At 41.9% G+C, this 27,995-nt stretch overlaps 1 protein-coding gene across 1 annotated transcript; it reads left to right on the top strand.

Annotated features, from left to right (window-relative positions):
• The first annotated feature begins 94 nt into the window (after positions 1-94).
• On the top strand, positions 95-27,995 carry jupa (junction plakoglobin a). Its single transcript, XM_012852050.3, has 16 exons — positions 95-235; positions 13,665-13,717; positions 14,801-14,965; positions 15,057-15,304; positions 15,461-15,699; positions 17,551-17,752; positions 19,074-19,218; positions 19,367-19,470; positions 19,557-19,895; positions 20,216-20,368; positions 20,462-20,581; positions 21,008-21,158; positions 22,761-22,882; positions 23,023-23,059; positions 24,350-24,482; positions 27,032-27,995. The coding sequence occupies exons 2-15, from the start codon at positions 13,705-13,707 to the stop codon at positions 24,478-24,480; spliced, it is 2,169 nt and encodes a 722-aa protein (XP_012707504.2). The 5' UTR covers positions 95-235; positions 13,665-13,704; the 3' UTR covers positions 24,481-24,482; positions 27,032-27,995.

Consider the following 27,995-nt stretch of genomic DNA (forward strand, 5'->3'; position numbering starts at 1 on the left):
CGCAGCGCAGCGCGCCGCGCAGTGCCGCGCCGCGCCGCCGCGTCGCTTGGGATCGCGCCAAGCAGGGCGGGGCCTGGCCGAGGTGACGCTCCTTTCACTCCGTTTTTTTTGTTCCGTGCGCTGTCGACAGGCAACATTGGTAGGGGGAGAGTATCGAGTAGAAATAAAAAGAAGAGTTCCCCAGAACAGACGCCGACCTGGGACTATCTGAATATCTTTCCTGTGTTTTCTAAAGGTAAGATTCACTGATGGTATTTTTTCCGATTGCTTTTACTGCTCCCAAACGGCTCCCAGTGTGCTTTTCCCCATTTTCCTCTTTGTTTGCTCCTGCGCTTAATTTAAACACCCCTTTAGCTTTATTTTAGTGTGTGTGTGTAAAAAGGAAAAAAATGCGTTTGTGTTATTTTTCGGAGATCGTGTTACTAAAACTCACTCTCAGCTGGGTAAAAATCCAGCTTTATGTATTTGAAGTTCATTTCCGCATACCTCAAACTACTGCGATCCAGTTCTGTCTGCTGCTGCCGAGTTTACTGCGACCACAGGTTCTTTAGTGGCGATTAAAGTTGTTGGGGGGTTTTTTCTCCGTAAAGCTGCAGAGAGCTGGTTCTGAAAACTCTGTATCCAATATTTTTTATTTTTTTATTTTTTTCTATATCAGTCTAAATCTCTGTCGTTTGGAATATTCGGTTTTATTGTCTATTTGCGTCGGGAAGTGGCAGGTGAGGAGGGATAGTCTATCTTACCTCTATGGTGAAGGTTCACGGATAATAAATGCACACAGGCGTCAGCTATTTATTTTATTTTTTTATTGGTTCTTTTAAATTAAAATAATTTGGTTAACTCATATCTTAGAGCCTTTTGATGGCTAACTGATCACTCTTATGAACATACTTGGGGGTATTATAGGGGTGGGGGGGGGGGGAAATAAGTTTATTGTTTTGTGACTTTACTCACATGTGTTAATTTGGCTGCTTTTCCCAAAGTCAAACATTAAATGAGTTGAGATTGGATGTGAAAAGCATTGTTGTGTAATCTTGGCCCTCTTGCTTAGAGTCTATTGGATTAAACCAGATTTGAAAGAAGACACCCAATAAGCCAACCTCTTCATGTGTTTTGAAAAAGTCTCCATTTATCTTTTTTTTTTTTTTTTTTTTTTTACTCCCAATGAGCCAGACTTATTGTGCTTTTTGCAATGGTCCTGAACATTATTTATTTTTGTTCTACAAAGTTTACTTTGCATATCACCTCCTTACTCAACCATTCTCAAAACTAATTTATTTAGACAACTTAAACCAAGGATGAGTAAATCTTGCTTCTTGAAGGCAAACATTAAGAATGTTTTAGGCCAGTGTATATCCCCATTATTCCTGTACCTCCTTTGAAGACAAAGTCATCTACATAACTATTGCATATCAGTGTCTTTGTTTTATTTATTTATTGCTAAATTAAACTGAGAAGTTTTATCATTCTCTTTTCTCAATAAATTGGGACCAGGGTCAGGTGAATACTGAGTTGTGACCACTGATCAAATCATAACAATAACTATGAGTGACCTCATGTTGGTGAATATCATTTATTGGGGATATAAAACCACAGTATAGAACATTTATTTTAATCATTAGTTGTCAAAGTAGCTAAAAAAAAAAAAACATCACCACGTTAAGGGCAAATTAATGCTTGGGTCAGTACAGTCTGGGCATTAAGGGGCGTTAACGTCCAACCAAATGGCCAGAAGTATGACTTGTATGCTGAGCATTAATGTTTAGGACATGAAATATAATATCCTGTCAAATATCGCACCCAAAAAGCACGTTGCAATTAAGATATAGTAGACATTGATCTTAAGATACCAAATCCAATTTGATATTTTGTACAGCTCCTATTTCAACCTAACGTATCATTCAAATATCAGTAACGGTGTTGCTAATGTCATTACCTCCGAAGCACATTTGCACTCAAAGTCCACAATTCAAGAGTAAACCAATTTTAGAAAATCAGTCCCAAGATCCCTGATTTCTAATTGAGAAAGTTGTTTGTATTGTTATTAAAAAAATTCATAAAACAAATTTCCTTTGGACTTAGGATTGTCTCTCTTTTGGACCCCCTAATCGTAATTATATTTTCTATCGTTGAGTGGGAATCAATGGCTACCATTGGCTGCCATTGCAACGCGTCTGGATCAGAGTCAACAGATATCCTGTGTGATATCCTGCTGCGTTTAAACAAATGCTTCCTGCTGAGACTGCTTAATGTGCCAAGGATTGAGTAGGGCATGGCCCTCATGCTTGATACCCATCTCACTTGTAGTCCAGCAGCAGATTGTGGCCGGTGTGGAAAGCTGTTCCTGTCTGCCCTCAGGGAAGAGAGTGGAAGGGTAGTGGGACGTCCACGGTGGGGGGGACTTGCAGTAGATTTGGCTGCTACATCTGTGGATGCACAGTGCTAATCCCTGCCCCCTTCCACCTAATACCCCTGATACTGTCCTACATTAGCAGAGCAAAAGGCCAGGAGGTCCTTCAGTCTAGCAATCATTACACTTTTTAAAGGGGATTACAAGATGGCACATTACCCTGACCTCTTGGTTTATGTTTTTACTTCCCTTGGATTTGGATTCGCTTCTGTCTGTATCCAGTGGTGCCTGACGGTGAACTTTCCGAAGGCTCAGTTACAGCTTTTCATCACGCGTATTGTCTTTGTTTGCATTGTGTTCAGCGTTGTAGCGCTTCCATAGAGACGAAAGCCACGAAGTTTCCCATCGAGGTTAGCAACATGTCTATAAATTTACCTCTAACCTGATTTGTTTGGCAATTGAGCTTTCGGTCTAAATATTTATCCAACACTCTCGTGGTTTTCTTGGATGTATTTTTATTGTTGAGTCAGGCCAGCAAAAAGTAAACATTTGCTTTTATTCCTTTTTAAAATTTCAAAAGACTAGCTAAAATATTGTAGAATGTTTCCTTTGCATAACATAACCAATAACCAAATAGTGTGCCCTAAAAAAGAATTCAATCGTGGGACAGATTTCTGAAGTGTTTAACTTAAGCATCAAGTTATGCAGTCAAACTGTGCTGTTGTATTTTACTAATCAAGTATAGCTGGCAGAGCCCAGCACAGCTCTAAGCATAAAAGTCCTTAAGATGAATTATTTACCACCAGCAGTTCTTAGTTGAACCAAATACGGGTAAGGGTTCTTACTTGATCCAAATGATTAAACTAATAACACTGTTTTTTTTTTTTATATATGTGATCGTTTAAAAGCCACACAGAGGTTTATCATTGGTCTTTTCAGGTCAGGTCTTATCAAATGCCTAAAATACCCACGTATGAGTCTAGCGGCTCTCTGAAAATAGCTGAGTCCTGCCGTTATTCCTCTGAATACATTACTGCTGATAATTTTTTCATTACCCGGGTGAGGAGGGAGGGATCTACATTCCAACTCTGACTCAAGAGATTTTTTTTTTTTTTTACCATCGGCTGAACTGACAGGGTCGGGTTGTGGCTGTTTTTTTTCTCCGCCTCCTCCCCTTCCCTTAATTACCCTTCCATGAGATTTTGAGGAAAGTGTAGACAGCTAGGGTGTGGCTGAAAGACAAAGAAATCAACAAAGTAGCTTCACTTGGTAGATTGGCTTCACAATAAATGGCTTCTTTTTTTTTCCCTCCCTTTTTGAAAGAAAGTCAGAAGTATCGGGTATTGTTTCGCTTGTTCACTGTTAAATATGACTTCCAGAAAGTCAGCTAAGGGTTGAGAAAATTGTGTAATCTACACATCCATGAGTAATGCAGAGGCGGCGAAGAATGCATGACAAAAATGCATGGTGGCTCTCTGAGTCAGTTTTTTTTTTAATAAATATATATATATTTCTTCATTTTCCATAAATCAATTGACATCAGAATTTACGCAATCGGAGTTGTAATCTGCAACTGTAATTGTTCATCCTGTAAGTAGCCTATGACAGATTTATGACACTGAAAAAGTAGTCTAAAGAGCTTATCAAAACAAACCGATCAGCTCACTGGTTTGACATATCCAGCAACTATAGCTTGCTTGTGGCAAGACGTGTGAAATTTTTAAAGCTTGCCTTTGATTTTATTGCACATAACAGCAACATAAATGAAAGCCTTGGTACATGTATAATAGTAGTACAGGGGCTTTTCATTACATTGGTCTAAAGGGACTTTCCAACTTTGTAACCTAACTTGACCAACCGGGTGGAGGTCATCCAAAACGGGGACTGTCCCTGTAAATCAGGGACGTCTGGTAACCCTATATTAGATAGCCGAATTTGTTCGGTATCTTTATAATGAAATACTTTATTACTGAATGCTGTAGCAACTGGACTTCATGCTTGTTTAAGGGGATACCTGGATAGTAATACACCTCTCACTCAAGTGGTGTTCAAAAGGAAGCGACAGACAACCCTTATTCATTACTTGATCATCCATTCCTTTTGAGCACTCTTCAGTCTCTGAACTTGAATGTGTTAGATAAACTTGCTGTATTCTTTAGGGTCTCTTTATGCCATTGCCCTGGTATCCTCAGCAGCACCCTCCCTTCTCCCATGTGCCTCAAATCCATCTTAAAAATTAATTATCTGTCACGCAGCTTCAGTGTTCAGGCACACATTGAGGCGTAGCATTGGCAGCTTAAGATGAAACTCCGCATGCAGGCCTGTAGACTGAGTTTTGGGTGCAGATCTGTCTGCCAAACTTGGCTTGTGAACACACAGAGTTGTCGTGATGTTCTTCGGTCCTTTTTGTTCGCACCCAGTGGGGAACTCTTGAGTAGTTTCCTTTTCACTAAAACAGGAGTCAGTGGGACAATGTGGCTACTCTTTTCCTCTCGATCTCCAAACAAAGTAACACAGACACTCTCTGTGCTGTCAGTTCATCCTCTTCCTTCCTAACATTAGCCAAACACCGTGGATGGGGTAGGATGTCCTTTTTATCTTCAAACAAGAGCCTGGAAAAATGTTAATCTCCCAGCAAGGCAGCAACTATGAAATCAGCGCTCAGGCGTTTTCTTAATGCCATTACTTCTGATAAAGAAGTCTGTGGATGTGCATTCGTTCCTCGTCTTTTTGAACTTCTCGCCAGTGCAGGCTGTGGAAATGAGCACTTACTGCTTTTTTTTTTTTTTTTTTTACTCATTCCCTCTTCTGTTATCAGGTCCGTGTAATGTGACTCTGCTGTGCGCTCAGGAACCTCCTACGAGACCTCTCACATTTCCTTTGATTCACAGTGAGATCCCAGAGGGAGTAAACAGCTACGCTCCAGTTTGCAGCCACCGTACTATATCCACTGGCCTAATTTGACTCATTAAAGTAGTGGCAGTGAATCAACTCGCAGAACAAGGGCCTTCAGCCATTCTGCCCCTGTTTATTTAATTCTCTGGCAGCCGTCAGCTTGAGTTGTTTGGTTTATCTCCAGATAAAAGTGAGGAGGAGCGGTATACGCCACATCAAGATTAATTCGGTTTGCACGTTGCAGAAGGAAACAGCCGTAATACGTTGGCTGTTCTTTCTCTGCGGGGTTTTATGGGGTTAAGCCTGGTGCTGCAATGGACTGGTTTTTTTATCGCTCGACTGTTGCGGTCATTGAAAAACAATCTAGAAATGTGCCCTTCAAGCTGCGTTCTTCTTTATCTGGGTTTGTGACGCTCACAGAACTGTGTCTGCAGCCCTATCTGTGTTTCGTAGTAATTAGCAGCAGTTCGACTTCTCTAAACAAACTTCCTTTCTCCGTCCAGACTGTCTCACAACTTTAGTGAGTCAAATGAGGTTGACAACCACTTCCTGTGACATACCACATAAGATCCATTAGCTCTTCTCACATCCTCACTTATTGATTCATAGCGTACTGAGACCCTGTTGCCCTCGCAGCCTCTGTAGTGCCTGAATGGTATTGTTCTATCATTGTGGGATGACAGTGTTGTGGTTCGGGCTTTGGGCGGACTTAGTTAGATGCGTTAAGATTTATTCTCCTAAAACAGCTGATCTTCAATTCTGTGGAAAAAAGATACAAAGTGTTTTGTAAATTGGTACAGATGGTTCTCAGTACATGGATCAATTTCAGCTATTGATTTATTTATTGATTTACAGATTTATGACAACCAAGGAAGCTAACTTCCACTTTAGCATCCATGAAAGATTTTAAATTTCAGCCCAATTCCTCCACTGATCACATGATACAGTGAAAAAAAGTGTACAGAGGTTGATTGGAAAGTCTGGACTGCACAACTTGGTTACTTTAGATTGCAAACAAGCTAGTAGTAACTTTAGTTTTATTCTACGGCTAAGCCCGAATAAAGGTTCAATGAAATGTACAGATGTTGTTTTTTTTTGTTTCATTCGTCAAAATGGGCTCCGCAGAGTTGCCATCCAAGACAACCCAGTAAACGGACACTGAACTCTGCATTCAAATGGTAGCATCTAATATTTCAAGTGTTGGGCATAGTTTTTTTTTTTTATCCATACACTACATAATATTTACATAATTCTGTAAAAATTGTGTACAGATGCTTTTCACTTGACAAAACAGACGGCAAAGCTTTGTGGCCTAAGCTGGCAAGCAATTTACTACAAACAGCTGCAATGTTAATATTGATGTTAATATTCTTAGAATTTTAACTTTGAATTTTTAGTCAACTGTATAATGCACTATTATAAATTACACAATAAATTGAATAGTGTGTGACACACAACCGCAATTACAAAGTCTTCTATTGTTGTTTGTGTTAGTATTTGCATGTTAAGGGAGAGGAGGTGTGTGTACCTTGCATTTAATGCGCAAAAACTTCAGGTATTGTGGATATGGGTGTCCAGACAAAGCCGTCGCAGGGAGGGGCTTCAAACTTCCCCACTCTGGGAAAGTGTTTCAAATGTTTTCGGTTTAGTGGCCGCTTCATCTGTACAGAACCTCCAATCTGGCTAAAACGTTGGTTGGATACACTCAAACCTGTGTACGTGTGGACTGGTCCTAAACTGACTATGCACACCAAAACTTAGCTTAGTATTGTAATTCCGATGTCAGTAAAATCTTAATATTCTCTGCTGTCATCTTTCCAGCATCTTGATATATTGCACTAGAGATTCATTATGTGGTAACAGTGGCAGTACAGGTGTTTTACACAAAATGTACCTAGGCAGACAGAGCATGTCAACAGCAATCTTGGCAAAGAATGCTGCAGCAAAATGTTGGAATTTCAACTGTGTGAATCCAGTCTATGGTGTATTCAAAATTCATCCTAATAGGAGGTCTACAGTAAATTTAGTATGGAGTTTAAACCCTACATTGGACAAAGTAGGCTGTTTTTACATTAAGCAGTATGAAGGATTGGACACCGAGCGCCTGATGTTTGTTAAAGTCCTGTGGGAAATGGGTGTGGGCAAAGGGAGTGTGGGTTGCCTTTCATGGGCGTGTTGTTCATGATGTGGAGAATGACCTATATGTCGTATAGTTCACTGGTCCAGATGGTACAAGAAGCTTTACAGATGTGTGTTGGAATAATCTGCTTTGGTGATTGTCAGCCCAAACATAAAACCAGGAAGTCTGTTAGAAATCAGATTTATACCAGATGGGGTTAAGGTTTTTTTTGTTTTGTTCTTTAAACAACAAAGACATAATCCTCTCACTTGGATGTATATTGGGTGACATGTGTCCAAATTGTGTTTTTTGAGAATATTTTGAACGTGGCCCTTCGTAAAAGTTTGAGTTTGACGTTTATTGCCATGTCCGCAGTCAAGAATCATGTTTCCCCGTGTAATGAAACTCTTTTTCTTTTTGCTGTACACTCTAAATGCCAAATAGACAGGGGAAGTATTGATGCAAACAATTGACATGACCTGTTTTCAAGAGGCTGTTTCCTCTTAAAACAGGTCATTAGTTTTCTAACATGCTGATCTCTTGTAGCCTATCGAAGCTAGTCTGTAAGCAAGCTCACCATAGAGATCAGTTTCCTCCTGTAGCTGTTGGCAAAGAGACGAATGAGCATATTTCCTAAAATTAACTTTATTGGATTTGTGCGGGCTTAATGTTCTTTAGCAGGTGTGCAAAGCCTACCCTACCAGAGAGAGAAAAGCAACATCTCTGATGTTTTATTTACCCCTCTGCCTGCCAAGAAGGATTAAACCTAAATAAGAAATTAGTACAAACGCCATGGAGCTTGTTTGCAACCTCCTGGATACGACGGGAATATGAGCAGAGTTCATCCCAGGGCCCCCTGAGCCTTTTTCTTTGACCTGATTTATTCCTGCTGTGGTACAAAGAAGAGCTTAGGCAAGCAAAGTTAAGATCTGCCGGAGCGGTTTTCTTTACACTTCCTTGTTTGACAACTGCGAACCTTAACAAGCGGGAGATTTTAGAAAATGTTGATATTCCCTGAAGGTGTACTCACCTTCAACCACAGGATCCTACGCCACACCCTTATTGAGAAGCTGTTGTTGCTGTGGAGACACTCCCTGTTGGACACGCCTGTGAATGGGGGCAGGACTGCATGTTCTCACCACTGACTGCAGCCTTACTCATCCCTTTTGTCACAGCCGAGGCCATCTTATCTGATAGTTTCAGCAGTTTTGACATGACGGATGAGTCAGAGGAGTTTAAATTAAAACTAGTGAAACCGTGAGAGGTATTTTGCTGCAGAAGCTTTGCACTCAGACATATTGAATATGCAGCGTTAGCGTGAAATGCCACACCAGTGTTTCAGCCGCAGGAGTTGGACGGTATCCACGTCTGCTTTTGTCTGTTGCAACTTGCTCTGGCAGCTTTTCACTGATGCACATTCCTGGTTTTACTGTGAGGGCTGTTTTTTTTTTTTTTTTTTTTTTTGGAAGAAGCCTCCTGAAGTCATCCTGTTGCCTAACAAGACGGGTGGGAGGGGCCCAGGGTGTGAAATGCGGGTTTCTCCCAAAGCTGGCCCCCCGTGTTACAGTTTCAGTATGGGTGGAAGATACAGTGAGAGTGAAATGAAGGCATCACTTATTAACTAGGAAAGAGCAAAGTCCAGGCTGAAGTTCACGATACGACGGAGCATTTATAAGAAACGAGCTGATAAGAACTGAAGATTTTGGTCCCAGCCTTACTTTAATCTGTTGTTTAAATGTTTTAATATATGTATATCTTTTTTTTATAAGGGTTTAGGAGTAAAAAAGAAAGAGAAATAAGATATCCATAGGAGCACCTCTTATCAAAAGGACAAAATGTCTGCCGCCTCAAACATCAGATGGGCCAGGAGATAAACCTTCAACAAAACAGAGCCCTGCATGTTACCAGGGCAATCGGCAGGGTGTGTCACTAGACTGCAACAGTCGACTGAACCCGCTGCCTTGCCCAGGAGCAACAAAGCAGCACAAATACGCTCCCTGATCTTCAGCACACGGGAATGTTATGTGCAAAAAAAGACACACAGGCTGGAAAAAATATATATTCTTTTATCTGTCATGCATCAAAGCCGTGTATGATGTTAAGGCAGTTACACACAGCTTCGGTGTTGAATGTTGAAATAGTGTTTTCCGTATGATTTTTTTTTTTTCAATAACGAGAAGCCGCGCCTTTTTAGTCAGAAAGGTGTGCGTGAACGTTGACTGTAAGAGCAGTTGTCAGCAGATGCTTGATGAGTCAGTGCATCATGTAGCTGCAAGTACAGACAGTCCTCTGGGGAATTCATGCCAGACTCACTTCAGATGAAACTCATTGAGCTGCACTGTGAAGGTGAACAGAGATAAGAAAACATGTTGATGCATTACGAGTCGATCTGGTCTTTTGGCAAAAGTATTTTCTTCTAAAAATGGGGGTGGGCTAAAAGCCTTACAGTACATTCCTAGAGGAAAACATGCAAACCTTTTAGGTAACACTGATGAGAAATGAGCAGTGGTAACATCCACTGGAGTCTCTTTAGGCTCCAATGTTCTTTGCAAATATAAATTGAAAACGTTTGCAATGCATTTGTGTTCAGTCCCCTCTACTCTGCTATGGATAAATAAAATCCAGTGCCGCGGACTGCCTTCTGAAGTCTCTTAAACAGTAAAAAGTCTTTACCTGCATGTTAATTAATCTCAATATACACCAAGCTGCTCTTGGGCTCAGGTTTGTTAGAAAACATTGGTGGACAAACAGCAACGTGAAGATGGCAGGAACACAGACAAGTCAGGAAGAATGTTAAAACATTTAAAGGACAATTACTTTCAGTCCATCCTCTGAAAATAGAAAGACACTTGCCAAAACATGGCCGTCCATCTCTACTGACAGGCCCTGCGAGGAGAGCGTTAAGGGAGAACCAACAATTGAGTCCCTGGTAACTCGGGAGGAGCTCCAGAGGTCCAAAGCACAGGTTCAAGAATTTGTTGACACAAGTTGGTAGGGCACTCTACAAATCTTGCCTTTATGTAAGAGTGGCAAGGAGAACGGAGACTGCAAACATTTGAAATAAGATGTTCTGGCTGAAAAAAAAAACATAATCTTTGGTATACATGCCAATGATGCACACCACTTTTAACACATCATCCCCAAAGTGAAACATGGTGATTGCAGCATCATGCCATGGGTTTACTTTCTCTCTGTGGTGTCAGAAAAGCTGGTCAGGGTAAATAAGAAGATGGTTGGAGCTAAATATAGGACAATCCTGGAAGAAAAACTGCAAAACATAATTTAAAACATGAAAGTCCAACTTCGAACTGGACAAAAACCTCAAACATGTAGCCAGAGCTACAGTGGAGCGCTATGAATGTTTAAGAATGGCCCGGTTCAAGTCCAAACCAAACTCCAATTTGAATTTGCAGAAATTGTGAAATTGCTTTTTAGATACTCTTTCAAACGTGACTGAGATTGTCAAACGTATTCGCTCACCTATCCACGTAATGAAAACCAGATGTTCTAATCACTTCCATAGCTACAGGTGTATAAAATCGAGCACCAGGGCAATCGGGACTGTTTGTACAAACATTTGTGAAAGAATGGTTCGCTTTCTGGAGCTCAGTGAGTTATAGCGTGTTTCTGTCACTGGATGCCGACGGTGCAACAAGTCCTGTCATGAAATTTCCTCTCCTAAATATTCCACAGTCAACTGTCAGTGGTTTTATAACAAAGCAGAAGCGATTGGAAACAACAGCAAATTAGCTGTTGATGTGGTAGGCCAGGTAAAGTGATGGAATGGGGCAGCGGATGCCGAGGCACAAAGCGTGCAGTGGTCAACAACTTTCTGCAGAGCCAATCTACTTTGCTGTAGACCTCCAAACTTCAAGTGGCCTTCAGATTAGCTCAAGAACAGTTTGTAGAGAGCTTCATAGATTGTGTTTCCATGGCCGAACAAAACTGCATCCAAGCCATGCATCACCAAGAACATTGCAAAGCTCGTCCGCACTGGACTCTAGAGCAGTGGAGGCATGTTATCTGGAGCAACAAATCTCACTTCCATCTGGCAATCTGAGGGACGAGTCTGGGTTTGCTGGTTGCCAGGAGAACGGTACTTGTCAGACAGTATTGTGCCAAGTGTAATGCTGGCACAAGTTCTGGTGTGGGGTTGTTTTTCAGGAGCTGACCTTAACTCCTTAGGTCCAGTGAAAGGAACTCTGAATGCTTCAGTAGACCAAAATATTTTGGACAACTCTATGCTCCTAACTTCGTGGGAACAGTTTTCTTCTTCCATCATGACTGTGTACCAGTCCACACAGCACGGTCCATAAAGACATGGATGAGAGAGCTTGGTGTGGATGACCTTGACTTGCCTGCACAGAGTCCTGACCTCAACCCAAGAGAAGACCTTTTGGATGAATTAAAGCAGAGACTGAGACCCAGGTCTTCTGGTCCAACATCAGTGTCTGAACTCACAAATGTACTTCTGGAAGAATGGTCAAAAATTACCTTAAACTCCTGAACCTCATGGAAAGTCTTCTCAGATGGGTTGAAGCTGTTATAGCTGCAAAGGGTGGACCAATGTCCCATTGAATCATATGGATTAAGACTGTGGTGTCACTTAAGTTTATATGCGAGTGAAGGTGGGTGAGCAAATACCTTTGGCAAAATATTATTTGCCAATAAGAATTATCAAAGATTTCAGTCTAGATATGCAAAGTTGTAAGTGACATCCCTGCCAAAGTACTTACTGCAGCCAATAGCTGTTTCACAATGTACTATAGGCCTACTGTAAAATCAAGTATGGTTTTCCTCCCAGTTCCCAGTAATTGACTACCTTTTTTTTGGCCCAAAATCCCTATAATACTTGTCCTAAATGAGGGTACCAAGGGGTATTTAGAAAGGCACTGTACAAAAGAAGACCTGTGCCAATCTTACACAGTACAAGCTTCTTCTCAGTACCCTTTAATTGCTGTACTTTGATCACTCTGTTGCCCGGACATAGTTTTTATATCTCACCACCTGCCAACACAGCAGCTAGACATTATGCGCTTTTGATAGAACTTTTTTTTAATTGGTTTTAGTAATGGAAGATTCACGTAGATGCTTATTGGTGCTCTACAACAGCTTCCCACAACAGCTTCGGGGATGGAGTTTTTTTGTTTTTTTATTCATTGTCTTATTGTTTGAAATCTTTGTATACTTTAAGTCCATCTTCAGTGCTTGTGAAACATGCGCACAATGTAGCCCAGCAATTTGCCTAACAAAGCCTTCTGTAACAGCCAAACATCTGAAAGCACTTGAAAGCAGCACAGTGTACGCATTGTGCTGGTTGGTCATGTGTCACAGGCAGTAGTGGCAGGCAGCTATTATAAATGCAGATTTTTAAGGGAGTTTCTGCGGTGAATGTCATCCGAGCCGCAAAGAATGTGGCGAACATTTCCATGCGTGTACTGATAGCCTTTGTTTACTCTGGAAAATAAAGAACCCGCACAAAAGATCTCGGCGCACAAAAAGGAAAGACGTTTAAATCGACTGGGACATGGTGCGCACAGGCTGTTCTACCGCACTGTTTTACGAGCAGGTGCATTGACTGCGTTACGAAATCCATACAGAATACTAGAGTCATATTGTATCTAGGCTGAGTAACCTTGCCAATGTAACGTGGAGGATGATTATTAGGGAAATGAGATGTAATCTGCGGTGTGGAACGAACTTGCACCGACAAGTAAAATCATAAATACGCAACCTGGAGTGATGCTGGCATGTGATCAGACGACTGGAGCTGCTGAAAGCCGTTTAAATGACTGTATGGAGACATTTTAAAGCCACATATGTGCAGTATTTAACCTTTTCTTGGACCTTAGGATCTGTCCGTGACGCTGTGGCTCACCAAAACCCTGACGGGCAAGTTGATGATTTTTCATACGTCAGGAGGAGGCTGCTCTCAGGCTGTTTGGGCGGGGGCCTGGGGTTAAAGGTCGGCTCTGAGAATTTCTGACGCGCAGCTGTCTCTCCGCCCATTTTGCCCTCCCTTCTCCTGAAACCACGCTGCCACCGCCGCTGCTGCCGCTGCTGCTTTGTGTTGTCGTTTTCAGGTCAGAGTGCCTGGCTGCAGGGTAGGAGGGTCCAGCTCGGGATCTGTCACGGTGGCAGACAAAAAAGCAAAATGACAGGGCTTGTGCAAGGAGGCAGAGAGCGTGCCAGAATGTTTAGTAATTCATGAAACGATGGAAGGGTAGTCTGACGTGTCTTCATCATTTGCAGTCAAGGAAATCTGGGCAAATCGTTGCTTCCTTTCTCTGCATGTTTCAGGTTGGCTCCATCGTTGCTCCTTTGATAACAAGAGACGAGGATGGCAATGCAAAGTAAGTGACTCGGCTCCTATTTTTGTCATTTTCCTTCATTCTGCACATTTCTATTATCATCTTCAGTTTGGATTTTGATGATGTTGTCGGTTATTTTAACTGGATTCAATTCAATAAAATTTTATTTATATAGCGCCAATTCATGAAACATGTCATCTCGAGGCACTTTACAAAGTCAAATTCAATCATATTGTTTGATTTTATTTTCCACGGTCCTCTGGCTTATACATTTCTTTAAGATTTTTTTCATCAATTTTCATATATTTTGAAAAAAAAAATGTAAAGGCACCTTTGCTAGAATCCCTATCTGGCTAAATCCCGTAAGTCTACTGAACGTGCATTAAAGGAGAAATGCTAGAAATTACTTTTGTGGAACACATTTCGGCTTTTATGTCAGAATCTGGGATGTTACCTGATCATAAATGATTAAATGAAATAATAATTTAAACCAACACAAAACACAATGTAGAAATAATTGTTAATAATATAACTAATTAAGCTGCAAGATAAAGTTGTTGTAATATATAATTTAACCCAATTAGACCATTTTTTTCTCCAGTATGCTGTTTAAAGGTGCTTAGTGCAAGTTTTGAAGTTGAATATGATTTATTTTCTTTCCCATACATGCCCTTACAAACGTGTAAAATGAGTTATACTCTAATTACCCCAGTTGCCCCTATAGGCTGGATTAGTCAGTTAATTAGAGAGTGATTCGGGCCGAATCCTCTGGAAGGCTAACTGCGCGCTCTCTTTCACCTGGCTACTTTGTTGAGCCTCCGCCGTAATCGATGCATTAGCGAGAAAACACGGGCTAACTGCGATATTCATAGATTTCTTATCTCAGACGCCATTACGCCTCTAAATGAAACAGCTGTGCAGTCGCACAGACTTTCCCCTCATGGTTTTAATAGCTAAACTTCTGTTAAGTCCAGGGAAGTGATTCAAAATGAGACAGGTTGTGTCAAAAGTCATTTAGTGATTTACTGAGTGTTCATTCAGACTTTTATTGATGGGTATAAATGTATTTGCGTAACTTCTGACCCGCTGATCCTTTTTTATTTATTTATTTTTTGTGCTTGTTAGTGGGCGAGATGGAAAGCGGCAGGGTAAAGGTTCAAGAGTGGAGCCAGACGATGTACGGGTTCGACTCGGGCATCCAGTCGGGAGCCACCACCATCAGAGATGAAGACGGCGATTACAGAACCTCCACGAGTTATGTTACGACCACCGTCACCAGTGAAGACCCTGGTAAGACGAAGCCTCCCTCAGACCTAAGCATCCATGTGGAAATGAGTCTTTTTTTTTTATCAGTTTGATCACCGCTTTTGCTTCTTTACAGGCATCCAGAGCACGTTGAGCAGAACTCAGCGCGTCCGAGCTGCGATGTTCCCCGAGACGCTGGACGAAAGCACCGTCATCATGTCAACCCAGACGGGCTCCTCCCAGATGACCAACGTCCAGCAGCTGGCCGAGCCCTCGCAGATGCTTAAACAGGCCATCATCCATCTGATCAACTACCAGGACGACGCCGAGCTGGCCACAAGGGCCATCCCGGAGCTCACTAAACTGCTCAACGATGAAGATCAGGTGATGAACACGCGCCCTCACATGTATGCAAAATCACACCACGACTTGGCTAGGCTAAAATATTGCTGCGCAAAAACATCAATCAAAGCATTTAAGAACGGAACAATAAAAAAAAAAAATGCCCCCCCATCCTCAATTGTTTAAATCTGTGAACAGGCGGTGGTCAGCAAGGCGGCGCAGATTGTGAACCAGATCACCCACAAGGAGGCCTCGCGCCGGGCCCTAGTCCAGTCCCCCGTGCTGGTGCCGGCGGTGATCCGGGCCATGCAGACCACCACCGACATGGACACAGCCAGGGCAACAGCCAGCATCCTCCATAATCTGTCCCACTCAAGGGAGGGTTTGCTCTCCATCTTCAAGTCGGGAGGGATTCCCGCTCTCGTCCGCTTGCTCAGGTACCGTCTGACCCGTGTTTAAAAAGGGGGCTTTACTTCCTGCTGTTTAGTCCTCTGTCATGTGGTACTCACAAAGATAACAAGAAAACGGTCCGTTTTTTCCCAAAAAAAATATAGATTTTTTTCCCCTGTTTATTTAAAAATGGCACCATATTCTGGAAGTCAAATAAAGTTTTATAGGAATCTTCCTTTTTAGCATTTAGTAAGATTTGTCTCGTACTTCACTCACTCACCAATTACGTTTAATTTGCTGCCGTTATCAAATTTCCTGCTCAAAGATATTTTGTCCCAACCGGAGGACCTGCACACTGCAAAAAGCGAACTAAAAATAACCAATTAAAAGTTCCTTGTTTCGAGCAGGTAAATGAGATTATCTGCCAATGGAATACAATTTTTGCAATTAAAATAGGAACGATTCATCTCCATCATCTTATTTGAAGTGCAGGATATCTAATTATCTTATTTTAGGGGTAAAAAATACTCAATCCATCGGCAAATAGTCTTATTTACCTGCTGAAATCAAGGAATAATACACTTGTTTCAAGAAGATTTTACTTTCTATTAGTTCCCGTTTTGCAGTGCAACCCTGATGAGCTGCTTCAACTTCGGTGGCGTTGCTATAAAGTTCTCAATGCTCACCTGAACTGCTCGTTTCTTTATCATTTGTCTGGTCATATATCTATCTCAATACATACAGCTACAGTCTTTAATAAACTCCCGTCTTGCTTATTATTCTTGTATGAATTAAACGCACAGTAAACATTATTCTGCTCTTTCGCTGACATAGTACAGTTCTTTGAATGTGGGTAAAATTGAATTACTCATGTTTCAGCTTTGTTCTGGGCAAGTCTTCCTCACTGAGGATATTTGAGGACAACGACTGACCAAGCTGGTGACAACACAGATCAATTGTTGTGTTTATTCAGGGACAATGATTCGAACGCTTTAATATCTCCTTAAATGACTCATCAGTCCAACACTTGGCACCATGACAGGAGTTGACCTACTTTACGTATTTTAGGGAACCGTGCATAAGAACGTTATTACTTTGACGTACAATGAGCCTCTGGCTAATTTCCATCTTCTGTCCCAGGACAGAAAAACAAAATGCATAATTTACAAATACAAGCCAAAACTATTAGATTTAATTGCAGATTTAGGAGTGCGGGGTTAAACGCTTTGTTCTTCAACAGGCTGTCAGATTGTTGGTCTGAGCGAGAGCTGGAAGTGATTGTCTTACACTTGCTGCTTTTCACTGAGTCTAAACATTCTAAGATTTCACAGATTTTCCAGGCATGTCCCCTTTTTTTTTTTCTTTTTTTTTTCAGCATCACGATTTTTCTGGGACAGCTTAGGTCTGCAGCCTCCCCCATTTTCCAGAAAATAGGCCCATCATGTTGCACATCTTTGTTACTGATTAGTTCCCAACCTTCATAACAACTCAGTGATTTCATCAAATAAAACTCTGGCAAACATTGTTTGTCAACAGCTTTTTTTTTATGTATGAAAATTAGACTAAATCAAACAAAAGAAATTGTTAGAACGATGACGACCATGAAGAAAACGACTGACGTTATTATAAACCAGTATATATTGTACGGAGATGACAACCCAATCAGATCTGCTTTTTGTCGTAATAGTGATTTGTAACCAATGTTTCTACTTGCTTTAATGAAATGGGTTTCCTTTTATGTTTTAAGAAGACCCAAACAAGCATTTCTCTCCAGCTTTTGCCGGTTATAGTTGCAGGAAATTTAGTCCACTAAAATGTAGTAAAAATCTTCGCCCAATGTAAATTTTCCGTATAAAGATGGACTCTCTGACCGCACTTTTGTTTCTGGTGGTGTTTAGCTCTCCCGTGGAGTCTGTGCTCTTCTATGCCATCACCACGCTGCACAACCTGCTGCTGCACCAGGAGGGAGCCAAGATGGCCGTGCGTCTGGCCGACGGACTGCAGAGGATGGTGCCGCTGCTGAAGAAGCAAAACCCCAAGTTCCTGGCCATCACCACCGACTGTCTGCAGCTACTGGCCTATGGCAACCAGGAGAGCAAGGTGTGCCCCTGCGACTGTGTGACTCTTGCACCATGTGCTCTTGCAGAAAAGACACAAGCTTGGAGAGCTGCCAAATACTGCAGTGGGAACATGTTTCGTGTTGGGTGTGGCATGTGAACCGAGCTGTTCAGGTGCTGGCACGGTAATCGTATGGGTGTGGTCAGGGTTATTTAGCGATTTTTACATAATTACAAAGGGTTTAAGTGGTGTTAATCTGCCTGGACAAGCTACGGCTGCGTCGTTCTGTGTATCACTTTTTCTTTTCGTGCGGATTAAAGGGATTCTTAAACGTTTAAACAGCAGCACTTACTGACGCTGCGTCTCTGTTTAATTCAATTCAATTTTATTTATATAGCGCCAAATCATGAAACATGTCATCTCAAGGCACTTTACAAAGTCAAGTTCAATCATATTATACAGATTGGGTCAGATTATACAGATTGGTAAAAAAATGTCCTATAAGGGAACCTAATTGATTGCATCAAAGTCCCGACAAGCAGCAGTCACTCCTGGGGAACCGTAGAGCCACAGGGAGAGTCGTCTGCATTGTCCATGGCTTTGCAGCAATCCCTCATACTGAGCAAGCATGAAGCGACAGTGGGAAGAAAAACTCCCCATTAACGGGAAGGAAAAACCTCCGGCAGAACCAGGCTCAGTATGAACGGTCATCTGCCTCGACCGACTGGGGGTTACAGAAGACAGAACAGAGACACAACAAGAGAGACAAACAAGCACAGAAGCACACATTGATCTAGTAATCTGTTCTACATTAGATGGTAGTAGCAGGTGAGCCGTCTTCTCTGGATGATGTCACAGTTAACAGAACGCCAGACCAGGTGTACCTACTATGAAGATAAAAGAGAGAGAACAGAAAGTTAAAGCAGAAATGACAACACATAATACATAATTGAAGAACAGTAGAACTCTATAGAGTGAGAAAATTAGATCCTGAGATCCTCCAGTAGCCGAAGCCTATAGCAGTAAAACTATAAAGGTAGCTCAGGGTAACTTGAGCCAGTCTAACTATAAGCTTTGTCAAAAAGGAAAGTTTTAACATTAGTCTTAAAAGTAGACAGGGTGTCTGCCTCACGGACCAAAACTGGGAGTTGGTTCCACAGGAGAGGAGCCTGATAGCTAAAGGATCTGCCTCCCATTCTACTTTTAGAGACTCTAGGAACCACCAGCAGACCTGCAGTCTGAGAGCGAAGTGCTCTGTTAGGATAATACGGGCTAATCAGAGCTCTGATATATGATGGAGTTTGATTATTAAGGGCTTTATACGTTAGAAGAAGAATTTTAAATTCTATTCTTGATTTAACAGCTGATAATCCTCGCCAACGGAGGTCCCGAAGGTCTTGTGGACATCATGCGAAACCACAACTATGAGAAGCTGCTGTGGACCACAAGCCGTGTCCTCAAAGTCCTGTCTGTGTGCCCCAGCACCAAACCCGCCATCGTAGACGTTGGTATGCAAAATACGCAGTGAGAGAACACGCCTATGTGTACCGAAGAGTCACGCAGCACTTTTTGAGCTGTACTGGGGGCCCCCAACACATAGCAGAGCTTTATGAGATGCTGTTGAGAGCTGAGGGGTTTTTTCTTTTGTCTCCTCAGGTGGGATGCAGGCTCTGGGTAAACACCTGCAAGGCTCAAGCCAGCGCCTGCAGCAGAACTGTCTGTGGACTCTCAGAAACCTGTCTGACGCTGCGACCAAGCAGGTCCAGATCCCATTCTCAAGCACATCGTTCTTCATCTGCCCGATATAGCACACATCACATCTAATCTGAGCTAACTACTTCCACAGGATGGCGTCGATAACCTGCTGCAGGTCCTGGTGGGACTCCTCAGGTCTGACGACATGAACATGCTCACCTGCGCCACCGGCATCATGTCCAACCTCACGTGCAACAACAGCAACAACAAGTCTCTGGTCACCCAGTGCAACGGCGTCGAGTCGCTGCTCCAGGCCATAATGCGCGCCGACGGTAAACAAGACGTAATAGAGCCGGCGGTCTGCGCCCTGCGGCATCTGACTTCGCGGCACCAGTATGCCGAGATGGCACAGCACGAAGTGAGAGACAAATTTGGCATCTCCCTGCTGGCCAAACTGATCACCGCACCTTACTACTGGCCAGTCGTCAAGGTAAACAAATGGATTTAAAGGGGAAAAGAATCCTTCTGCTAAAGTGCGTTGGTTTTGGGGGAAAAAGGGCCCAAAACGCCTTAGTTGGGAAGAACAGAGGAAGACAAACGACTTGTGGGTTTAGAGAACAAAGTTAACAGATTAAAAATCCTAATCAAGGGATTCCAAGGTAAACAGATGGACAAAGACGGTGTCCCTGGGGAGCAAAGTGTCCCTCATCTTGAAACTATTTTTAACTTTTACTTTTAGACTAATTATACAGATCTTGTGCTAAGAATGTCTTTATGCCCCCCCCCCCCCCCCCCCCCCCCCCCCTGCAGGCTACGGTTGGCCTGATCCGTAACTTGGCCCTGTGCGCAGAGAACCAGGAACCCATCAGAGAAGCAGGAACAATCCCCCGTCTGGTTAACCTGCTGCTCAAGTCCCACCAGGATGCTCAGAAAAACGCTTCATCCAATCAGCAGACATACCAGGTACCCGACGGGTTGCCGGCGTGTTTTACTACGGGACACTGTAAAAAAAAAATCCTATGTTTCAGGGAATAATGTTTGATCTTTCAATCTCAGGATGGTGTTAAGATGGAAGAGATCTTGGAGGGTTGCACAGGAGCTTTGCACATCCTGGCAAGAGATCCCATCAACAGACAAGAAATTGCCAGCTTAGACACGATTCCACTCTTTGTCCAGGTAACAGACACAACCTTTAACGACCAAGCGGCAGTATTATTCTCACGGTGTTATAACCTCAAGTAAAAATATCACATGATTATGGTACTTACCCAAAGATTTGTAAGAAACTATGAAATATTATCCAACAAAAACAGAAAAGCAGTAAATGTTTGTTTGGCCACAAAAATAATTGTAACTATTGATTATTAGTTATAATAATCAGGTCTCTGTAACATTTATTTGGGTATTTTTTTCATGTATAAACTTAAAATCTAGAAATACTACTTTTCCATCATTGGCATTTCATTAAACAAACTTTTGATGAGACGCAGCAAACTTCTCTTTTTTTTTTTTAAAGCTTTGGTGTTAAGCCTTAATTTTGGTAACATGGTAAAAAATAAAAACGTTTTTTTCTCTCTCTGACTGTCATCCTGGTCTCTGCAGCTCCTCTACTCCCAATCGGACAACATGAAGCGGGTGGCGGCAGGCGTTCTGTGTGAGCTGGCCCTAATCAAAGAAGCAGCCATAACCATCGACGCCGAGGGAGCCTCATCTCCACTGATGGACCTGCTGCACTCCGAGAATGAGGGCATTGGTAGGCTGCCTATGCATCACAGCTCAATTAGCTTATTGTAATGTTGCTATGAGTTATAGTTGGAAAGACAGGAAATCAATTTAAGGAAGCGCCGAACTTACTGTAAGAGCAGTGTTCCGGTATTTGGCCTAAACTTATCATTTCCATTACTTCATGCTCAACATTTTGCTGACCTATAGAACCCTATCTTTAAACGATTATACAAGGCTGTCACTGTTCAGAATCCTATTTTAAATTGTTTTTGCCTAAATGTAAACCTCAAAGGCAGATTGTATTTTGTTTAAGTTATGCCAATTTTCATCTCATTTAGTCTTTTCAAACTTTATATGCTAATCTAAGTAAGTTTGAACATCAGCCAACCCCACAGAGCAAGTTAGCAACATAACCTTATGCCAACCAGCTAATTTAAAGATGTTATTAACATAGCCTCACGCATGTTAAACTTACGCTAGTTGTCTTGGCTGGTGCTATAGTGCGTTTTATTTCTACACAGAAGTCGCATTTGCAGAGTTCGAAGTCGGAAGAAATCAAATAGAGCGACACCTGAAAGTTAAAATTCATATTTGAAAGCTCAGAGCAAAGTCCCTTCGGTTTTCTGTCAGGAAGCGAGAATCCTTATAATCAGGTGGGGTGTAATCCAAGCTCCAACTTCTGAGTCAGATCGAATGCATTTGTAGCAAACTAAGCTAGTTTTAGTCAACCAAGCGTAGCTAACGTAATGTTTGGTAACTAACCAAGCCAGATAGTGTAGCTACCAGCTAAGCTTCTTACCTTTTGATTTTAGGGTGGAAATTGGTATAAATGAATCTGTAGCACTGGCTTGGATGTTGCTCTGTCTTCTTATGTAAAGTTAAATCAAACTTTCTTCAGCACCGGCAGACGCCTACATTTACTTGCACATCGTCATGCTATAGAAATTATGCTAAAATGGGCTTAATTCAAAACACATTGTTCACAAGCATTGCTTATCAGGCAGTCTACTCATATTCCTGTTTGTGTTACAGAGCAGAGACCCTGTTAATAACCCATGTCCAAATAATGTCCACCCTGTGGCTCTGCAGTGACTGCTCTCATTCAAAGCCCTAATTCATGTATCCCTCAGCAGATTGAATTAACCCTAAAGACCGATAGTCTGTCAAAAATCAACAGTTTCATACAGTTTTAAAGGCAAACTTGTAACCTTTGGATGCAGGAGCTTATCTTTACTCATCAGTGAGGAAGACCAGAGGCCATTACTGAATGTCAGAGCATTCACCACCAGATGCTAAACCCCACCGATAAGTCGTGAAAGCACCAGGCCAAGGTGCAGCTCACGTCAAATGAGATGTTCTAAAATAAAATAAGTGTAAAAGATCCTACCAACTTTCCTCCCCTTATATGTTTTATATTTTGTAAAAATTGGGTAAGGGTTCCAATATGCATTTCCTCTGCCTGACCTTTTCGACGCATGTAATTCCCCGTGCGTTTCGGAGCTTGGCAAGACCTGAGGTTCCCTCTAAACTTTTGCAAAGGCATTCCTGACGTCTGTTCCAGTTTATGTATTTATTTTTTTGTTAATTATCTGTGGATCACCGACCATTAACTAATTCTCTCTCTCTGCAGCTGTCTACGCCGCAGCTGTGCTCTTCCGCATCAATGAGGATAAGACCCCCGACTACAGGAAGCGAGTCTCTATGGAGCTCACCAACTCTCTGTTCAGACACAACCCTGAGGCCTGGGAGGCGGTGAGTGTGTGGCGCCATCTGCTGTCTCAATTCCACTTTCTTTTTTTTTCTTTTTTTTTTCAGGAAAGCTTCTATTTTCTTTAACAAGTGAAAAGGGTAGAACTGCAGCCTTGTACCTGACCATTGCCTTCTTGTTACAGGCCCACAACAGTGTCCTTGAAGGAAACTATCCAGATGGTGAGTGTGGCCAGAAATGGGCGTATACAGCACATTCTGCATCACTAGAGCACATGGTGCAAGCACTGCAGCTGCCTGCTGACTTTTTTTACTTGTAGCTGTAATGCGTGTAGTGTATGTGGTGGGGGGGCTTTAACCACAATTCATTTGGATATCTAAAACACATTTTTCCTTCTTGTTTTCTGTTTCTTTTGTGTACATAATTCAAACGCACTATGGTCCTCTGGGCTCTAGCTTTCTTTAAACATCCAACTTTAATTCTGATAAAGCCATGTCTTGAGTAACCTGACCCTAGCCAGATGTATGTCGTTCCGCCTAGCCTCACTCACATACATCTGGGACCTCTCCATAGGAATTACCTTTATTGAAGGCTGGGCCTTATCAAAAATCCTTGCATATGATTGGATAAGCCACTTGTGTGTCATCTTTATCGACGTGCTATTTCAACCACTCACACCGAAGCTAACCCGTGACTCTGATGAGAGAGACGCAGGAAAAAACTAAACTTTTTTTTTTTTTTTATGTGTTTGCGGCTCTAGTGGCACGCGTTTTATTGAGAGTGAGCTGACAGGAAGAGGGGGGAAGACAGGCGGCAAAGCGCCACGGGTCGGAGTCGATCCCGGGCCGACCGCGTTGAGGACTAAAGGCCTCCTAACATGGTTCACGCTAACCGCTCCACCACGGGTGCGCCCCGGAAAACAAAACTTGCCAAATCCGGTCTGGAGAAGGGCGAAAACATCGTTTCCACTAGCAAAAGCCTTCAGAGGCGTTCTCTGATGTTCTTTTAATGAAACAATATTAGTTAGATTGGACAACACGGAAGAAATAGCAGCATCAATGTTAACGCTTGCTTCCTCGATGCGAGCCGCCATTGCTGTCTGAATCAAAACAGTCTCGCGTCACGGTCACTTCTCCACTAAGTCACATCTATGAAACTCCAGACCTGCGTCCTGATTGGCTGGACAATAAAATTGGTTGGAGAAATCACTCTCTATGGGAGAGGTCCCAGATGGATGTGAGTGAAGCTAGGCGGAGCGACATGCATCTGGCTCGTCAGGTTATGTCTTTCAAGCATTCCATCTTAATAAGCTTGGCTCTGCATTTTCTCTTAACCTTTGTTCTTTCTCTCGCGTTCCCTTTCTCCTTTTATGGTCTCATCCTCCCAGCAGCAGCTGCTCTTTTTGTTTCACCGGATTTCTAAATCTGGGGGAATGATAACTATCATTGGTGTATTTAGAGCTGTTATCAGCATTAGGGAACTAAAACAACGCATTTTGTAATGCCTTACAGAAATGGAAACTGGTTACCCGGGCTATGCGTACCAGGCTGAAGGGCCATTGGAGAGCTTCGATGGACATATGATGCCGGACGAATTTCAGCAAGTACCACCCTACGACAGACAGTACAACCAGCATTATTAACGGTCAGTATGTGATGATGTTGGTGACCAGAAACACGTTGGATTAACGTTTTGTCATGTTGGAACCACAAACGTATGTGTAGTTGTACTGGTATATTTGATGTACCAACACAAAGTGGACAAAAGTGCTGAAATGCCAGAACACATACAAAATCAAGTCCCTATGGCAGAGTGGTAGGATTGTGGAGTTGTTGAGGGAGGGGGACACAAGAAGTTCCCCTCTGTAGTTTGCTACAAGCCATGTTGCAGACTTGGCAAACATGTGGATCAAACGAGACCAAAATGTACCTTTTTTTTTTTTTTAAGGCTTGAAAGCAAAAAGCTATGTGTACTGGACAGTTACCACCTGGAGTGGCATTGGCAGCATAACGCTGTGGGGATGCTTTTTTTTATTTTTTTATTGGGACAAGAAGGATGGATGAAGCTTCACGGCCTAACAGGTTTTCTTCAAGACAAAGAAAACCTGTTAGGTGCTGCGAAAGACTTGACGGAGATGAAGGTTTATCGACCCCAAACACATGGCCAGAGCTGCAATAAAATAATCTAAATGGACTTCCTCTAGTAATAACTAGCTTCCTTAAAATCCAACCATCAAAGTTACTCTGTAAAACGTACATTAAACTCTCAGAAGTAGATTTAACAATCTCGCTTCCTGTCATTAAATGGGATTTTGATTACTCTACCGGCACAGACCTCAACTACCGGAGTAAAATTTGTACAAATGCTTTTAGAGTGACCCAAAGCTTCAACCTTCATCTTATGCAATACAGAATCCTTCATGGAACGCACTACAGAAGACAAAGGATGTTCCAAATAGTTTTTTACAAAGATGGATAAGATTAGAGGTTTACCGTAAACTATTCTGTCTTTGCCATCATAACAATGTTCAAAGCACTTTCTGTTTGGTTTAGCGCATCTCCCACTATTATGTAGAACAGGTGTTGGGCACCAAGGGGCCAAATATTTTATTGGCATGCTTTATGTGATGTTAACATGGTATTTGATGTCTGATATCCTAGTGCGTGTAAGCAGGTATTCATTGTTGCACAAATTACATCTGGGATGACGACTGCCATTGGATATATTGTGCATCTTTAGTATCTGTGGAAGTGAAGGGAAATATCAACTCACCGGCCACTTTGTTAGGTAGAACTTGCTAGAAGCAGGTGGAACCTCCATCTTACATTCAGAACGGTCTAAGCCATCAAAGGCATAGATTAGGGCCAGGCGATATATTGAGATTTTATAATTATCCCAATTTAAAAAAAATAAAAAATAAAAAAAAGATATTGTTTATATTGAGTTGGTCTGTGTTACGTTATTATGCTTTTATGTTTTTCAGTAAAAATTTTTTTAGCTGTTAAACAAATGTGGCCCGTGAGACATTTGTGATAACACTTTGACTCAGAGATGTCTTTACTGTAATAATTACTTTATGAAAAGAAAAACATTGAGATTAATATCATATATTGGCATTCAGCCTAAAAATACAGAGATATTCTTTTTGGTCCTATCACCCAGCCCTAGCATATATTCAAAAAAAAATTCTCAAACATTCAGAGATCTCCATAATGGTATCACACCATTGCTTCGGATTGATCAGCTGTGGAGCTGTTGTGTTCACCCACATTTTCCTTCGCCTCGAAGCTCTGGTGCGTTGAGATCTGGTGACTGCGGAGGCCACTGGAGCACAGGGAACTCATTGTCAAGTTAAAGAAAGCAGTTTGAGATGATTCGACCTTCCAGACTTAAAGCATTCCTCTGCCTTTACAGTGTGGTCATAAATGGATGGACATGGTCAGCATCTACAGCAAGTCACCCACACCACGTCTCGATGTCTAAATATTTTAGGATACTGCGATGTGATTGGCTGCTTCATGAAATGAACAAGCACCTGAACAGTTGTACCAAACATAACCAAAGACTGATGTCTGTTTTGAATTAGGCACATCAGTAATTAGAGTCATATTGTTGTCAGATTAACATGGTTAACATCGTTCCTGTAATCCAGGCCTATAACAACCCTAACGACTCCCCGTTACAGAGGAGTGGACCGGTTTCGGTTCAATCTGCTGGCTTAATGACTTCAACGACCGCCCATTACTAAGGGGTGGACCTGTTTCGGTTGAATTTGCATGTTATCTAAGCCATTACAAGGCATTTGTTTGGGCAGTAGTATAAAGCTTGTTACTCCACATTACTCCAGACTTTTTGAATTGAGAAAGCTTCCTGGAGAGGAAGCGAAACGTCTTTAACTACGGAAAACAAGTCCAGTTGCTTTGTTTTTTACTTCTTTTTTTTTTTTTGGAATGACCATGACCTGGATGACTGAGAATCTTCACCAGCATGGTGATACCCCTTCAGCAGCATTTTCAGGCAGCTTTGGGATAGATCGTGTCCAGTATTATCCTTATTATTAATAATTAGCATTAACATAACATGAGCTTAAGTTTTAAGGAACCACTCTCTGGAGAAGATTCCTGCTGAAATGTTGGAGAAAAACCTTGAACAGATCACAGTCTCATCCTGTTCTCCTTTCTGCCGTCTCACAGGATGCTGAAAGAGAGAAGAGGAGGAAGCAGAGGACCTAAAGTGGGATTCAACGGTAGAGAGAAGAGGATAATACATTCACCAGTAGAGATAACTCCCTCTGCTCTCCGCCTGCTGTAAAATATGCAATTATCATCGAGTATGGGACTCATAATCTTAACAGGGCTCAAATTTGTGTTTTATAGGAAGAAAAAAAATAATGATTCTTAATGACAGCTTTTAAGTTTTTGTTTAAAAAGGAAAAAAAAAACTTTTCAACTCGTGTGCATGCAAGTGTGCGTGTGTGGCTTTATGCTTCTGGGTGGGTTTCATATGCCAAAGAGATTTTTATTTTGTGACGATAATCATGTAGCCTCCTTTATTTTTTTTCTTCCCCCCCCCATTTTTAACATTTAAGAAAATCTTTGAGAACACTGCCAGAGGTGTCTCATTGTGCACAGTGCACCTACTCACTGCTCTGTTTTAAGCCTTTTTTAAGAAGAAATAAAAATCACTGGCCTTGCCGTAGCTTTGGCACGTTGTACCGTCGACGTTCTGTCACCGTGAGCCAGAAGTTGATCGCATTAACATGTTCTTTAGGTGATGATTCAATAAAAAGGGAGATGCTTTGAGAGACCAGAGCAGAGCTGTTGCCCACTCTTGTGTAATCAGCTGATGTACCGGAAGTGGAGACATTTATCTTTTCTGATTTTCTGTCGTTTTATAAGTTGTTCGCTCGGAGAACTTCAGCGTATACCCTCCACGGATTTAGCAGAGATGTCTTTGATTTTTGAAGTGAATTTTTAAGAGAAACTGATGCGTAGCTGTGGTTAAAAATCGCAACAAGGAAGGTTGTTGGAGATGAGAGGATGGAGTCCGGATGGCCTCACAGCTGCCAGCGTACTACTGACAGGGAAATCTTTCTATTTCATAAAGAGTTTTTACTGAGATTTTGTTTAATAAAAATAAAGGATATATTAAAATGCA

This window comes from Fundulus heteroclitus, chromosome 5 (assembly GCF_011125445.2).
Source record: "Fundulus heteroclitus isolate FHET01 chromosome 5, MU-UCD_Fhet_4.1, whole genome shotgun sequence".
Classification (NCBI taxonomy): Eukaryota; Metazoa; Chordata; class Actinopteri; order Cyprinodontiformes; family Fundulidae; genus Fundulus; species Fundulus heteroclitus.

Excerpts from the sequence above, each read along its gene's own strand:
- jupa (XM_012852050.3), top strand. Across the intron at positions 15,700-17,550 it reads GCTCTCGTCCGCTTGCTCAG|CTCTCCCGTGGAGTCTGTGC; the intron begins GTACCGTCTGAC and ends GGTGGTGTTTAG. Across the intron at positions 19,896-20,215 it reads ACTACTGGCCAGTCGTCAAG|GCTACGGTTGGCCTGATCCG; the intron begins GTAAACAAATGG and ends CCCCCCCTGCAG.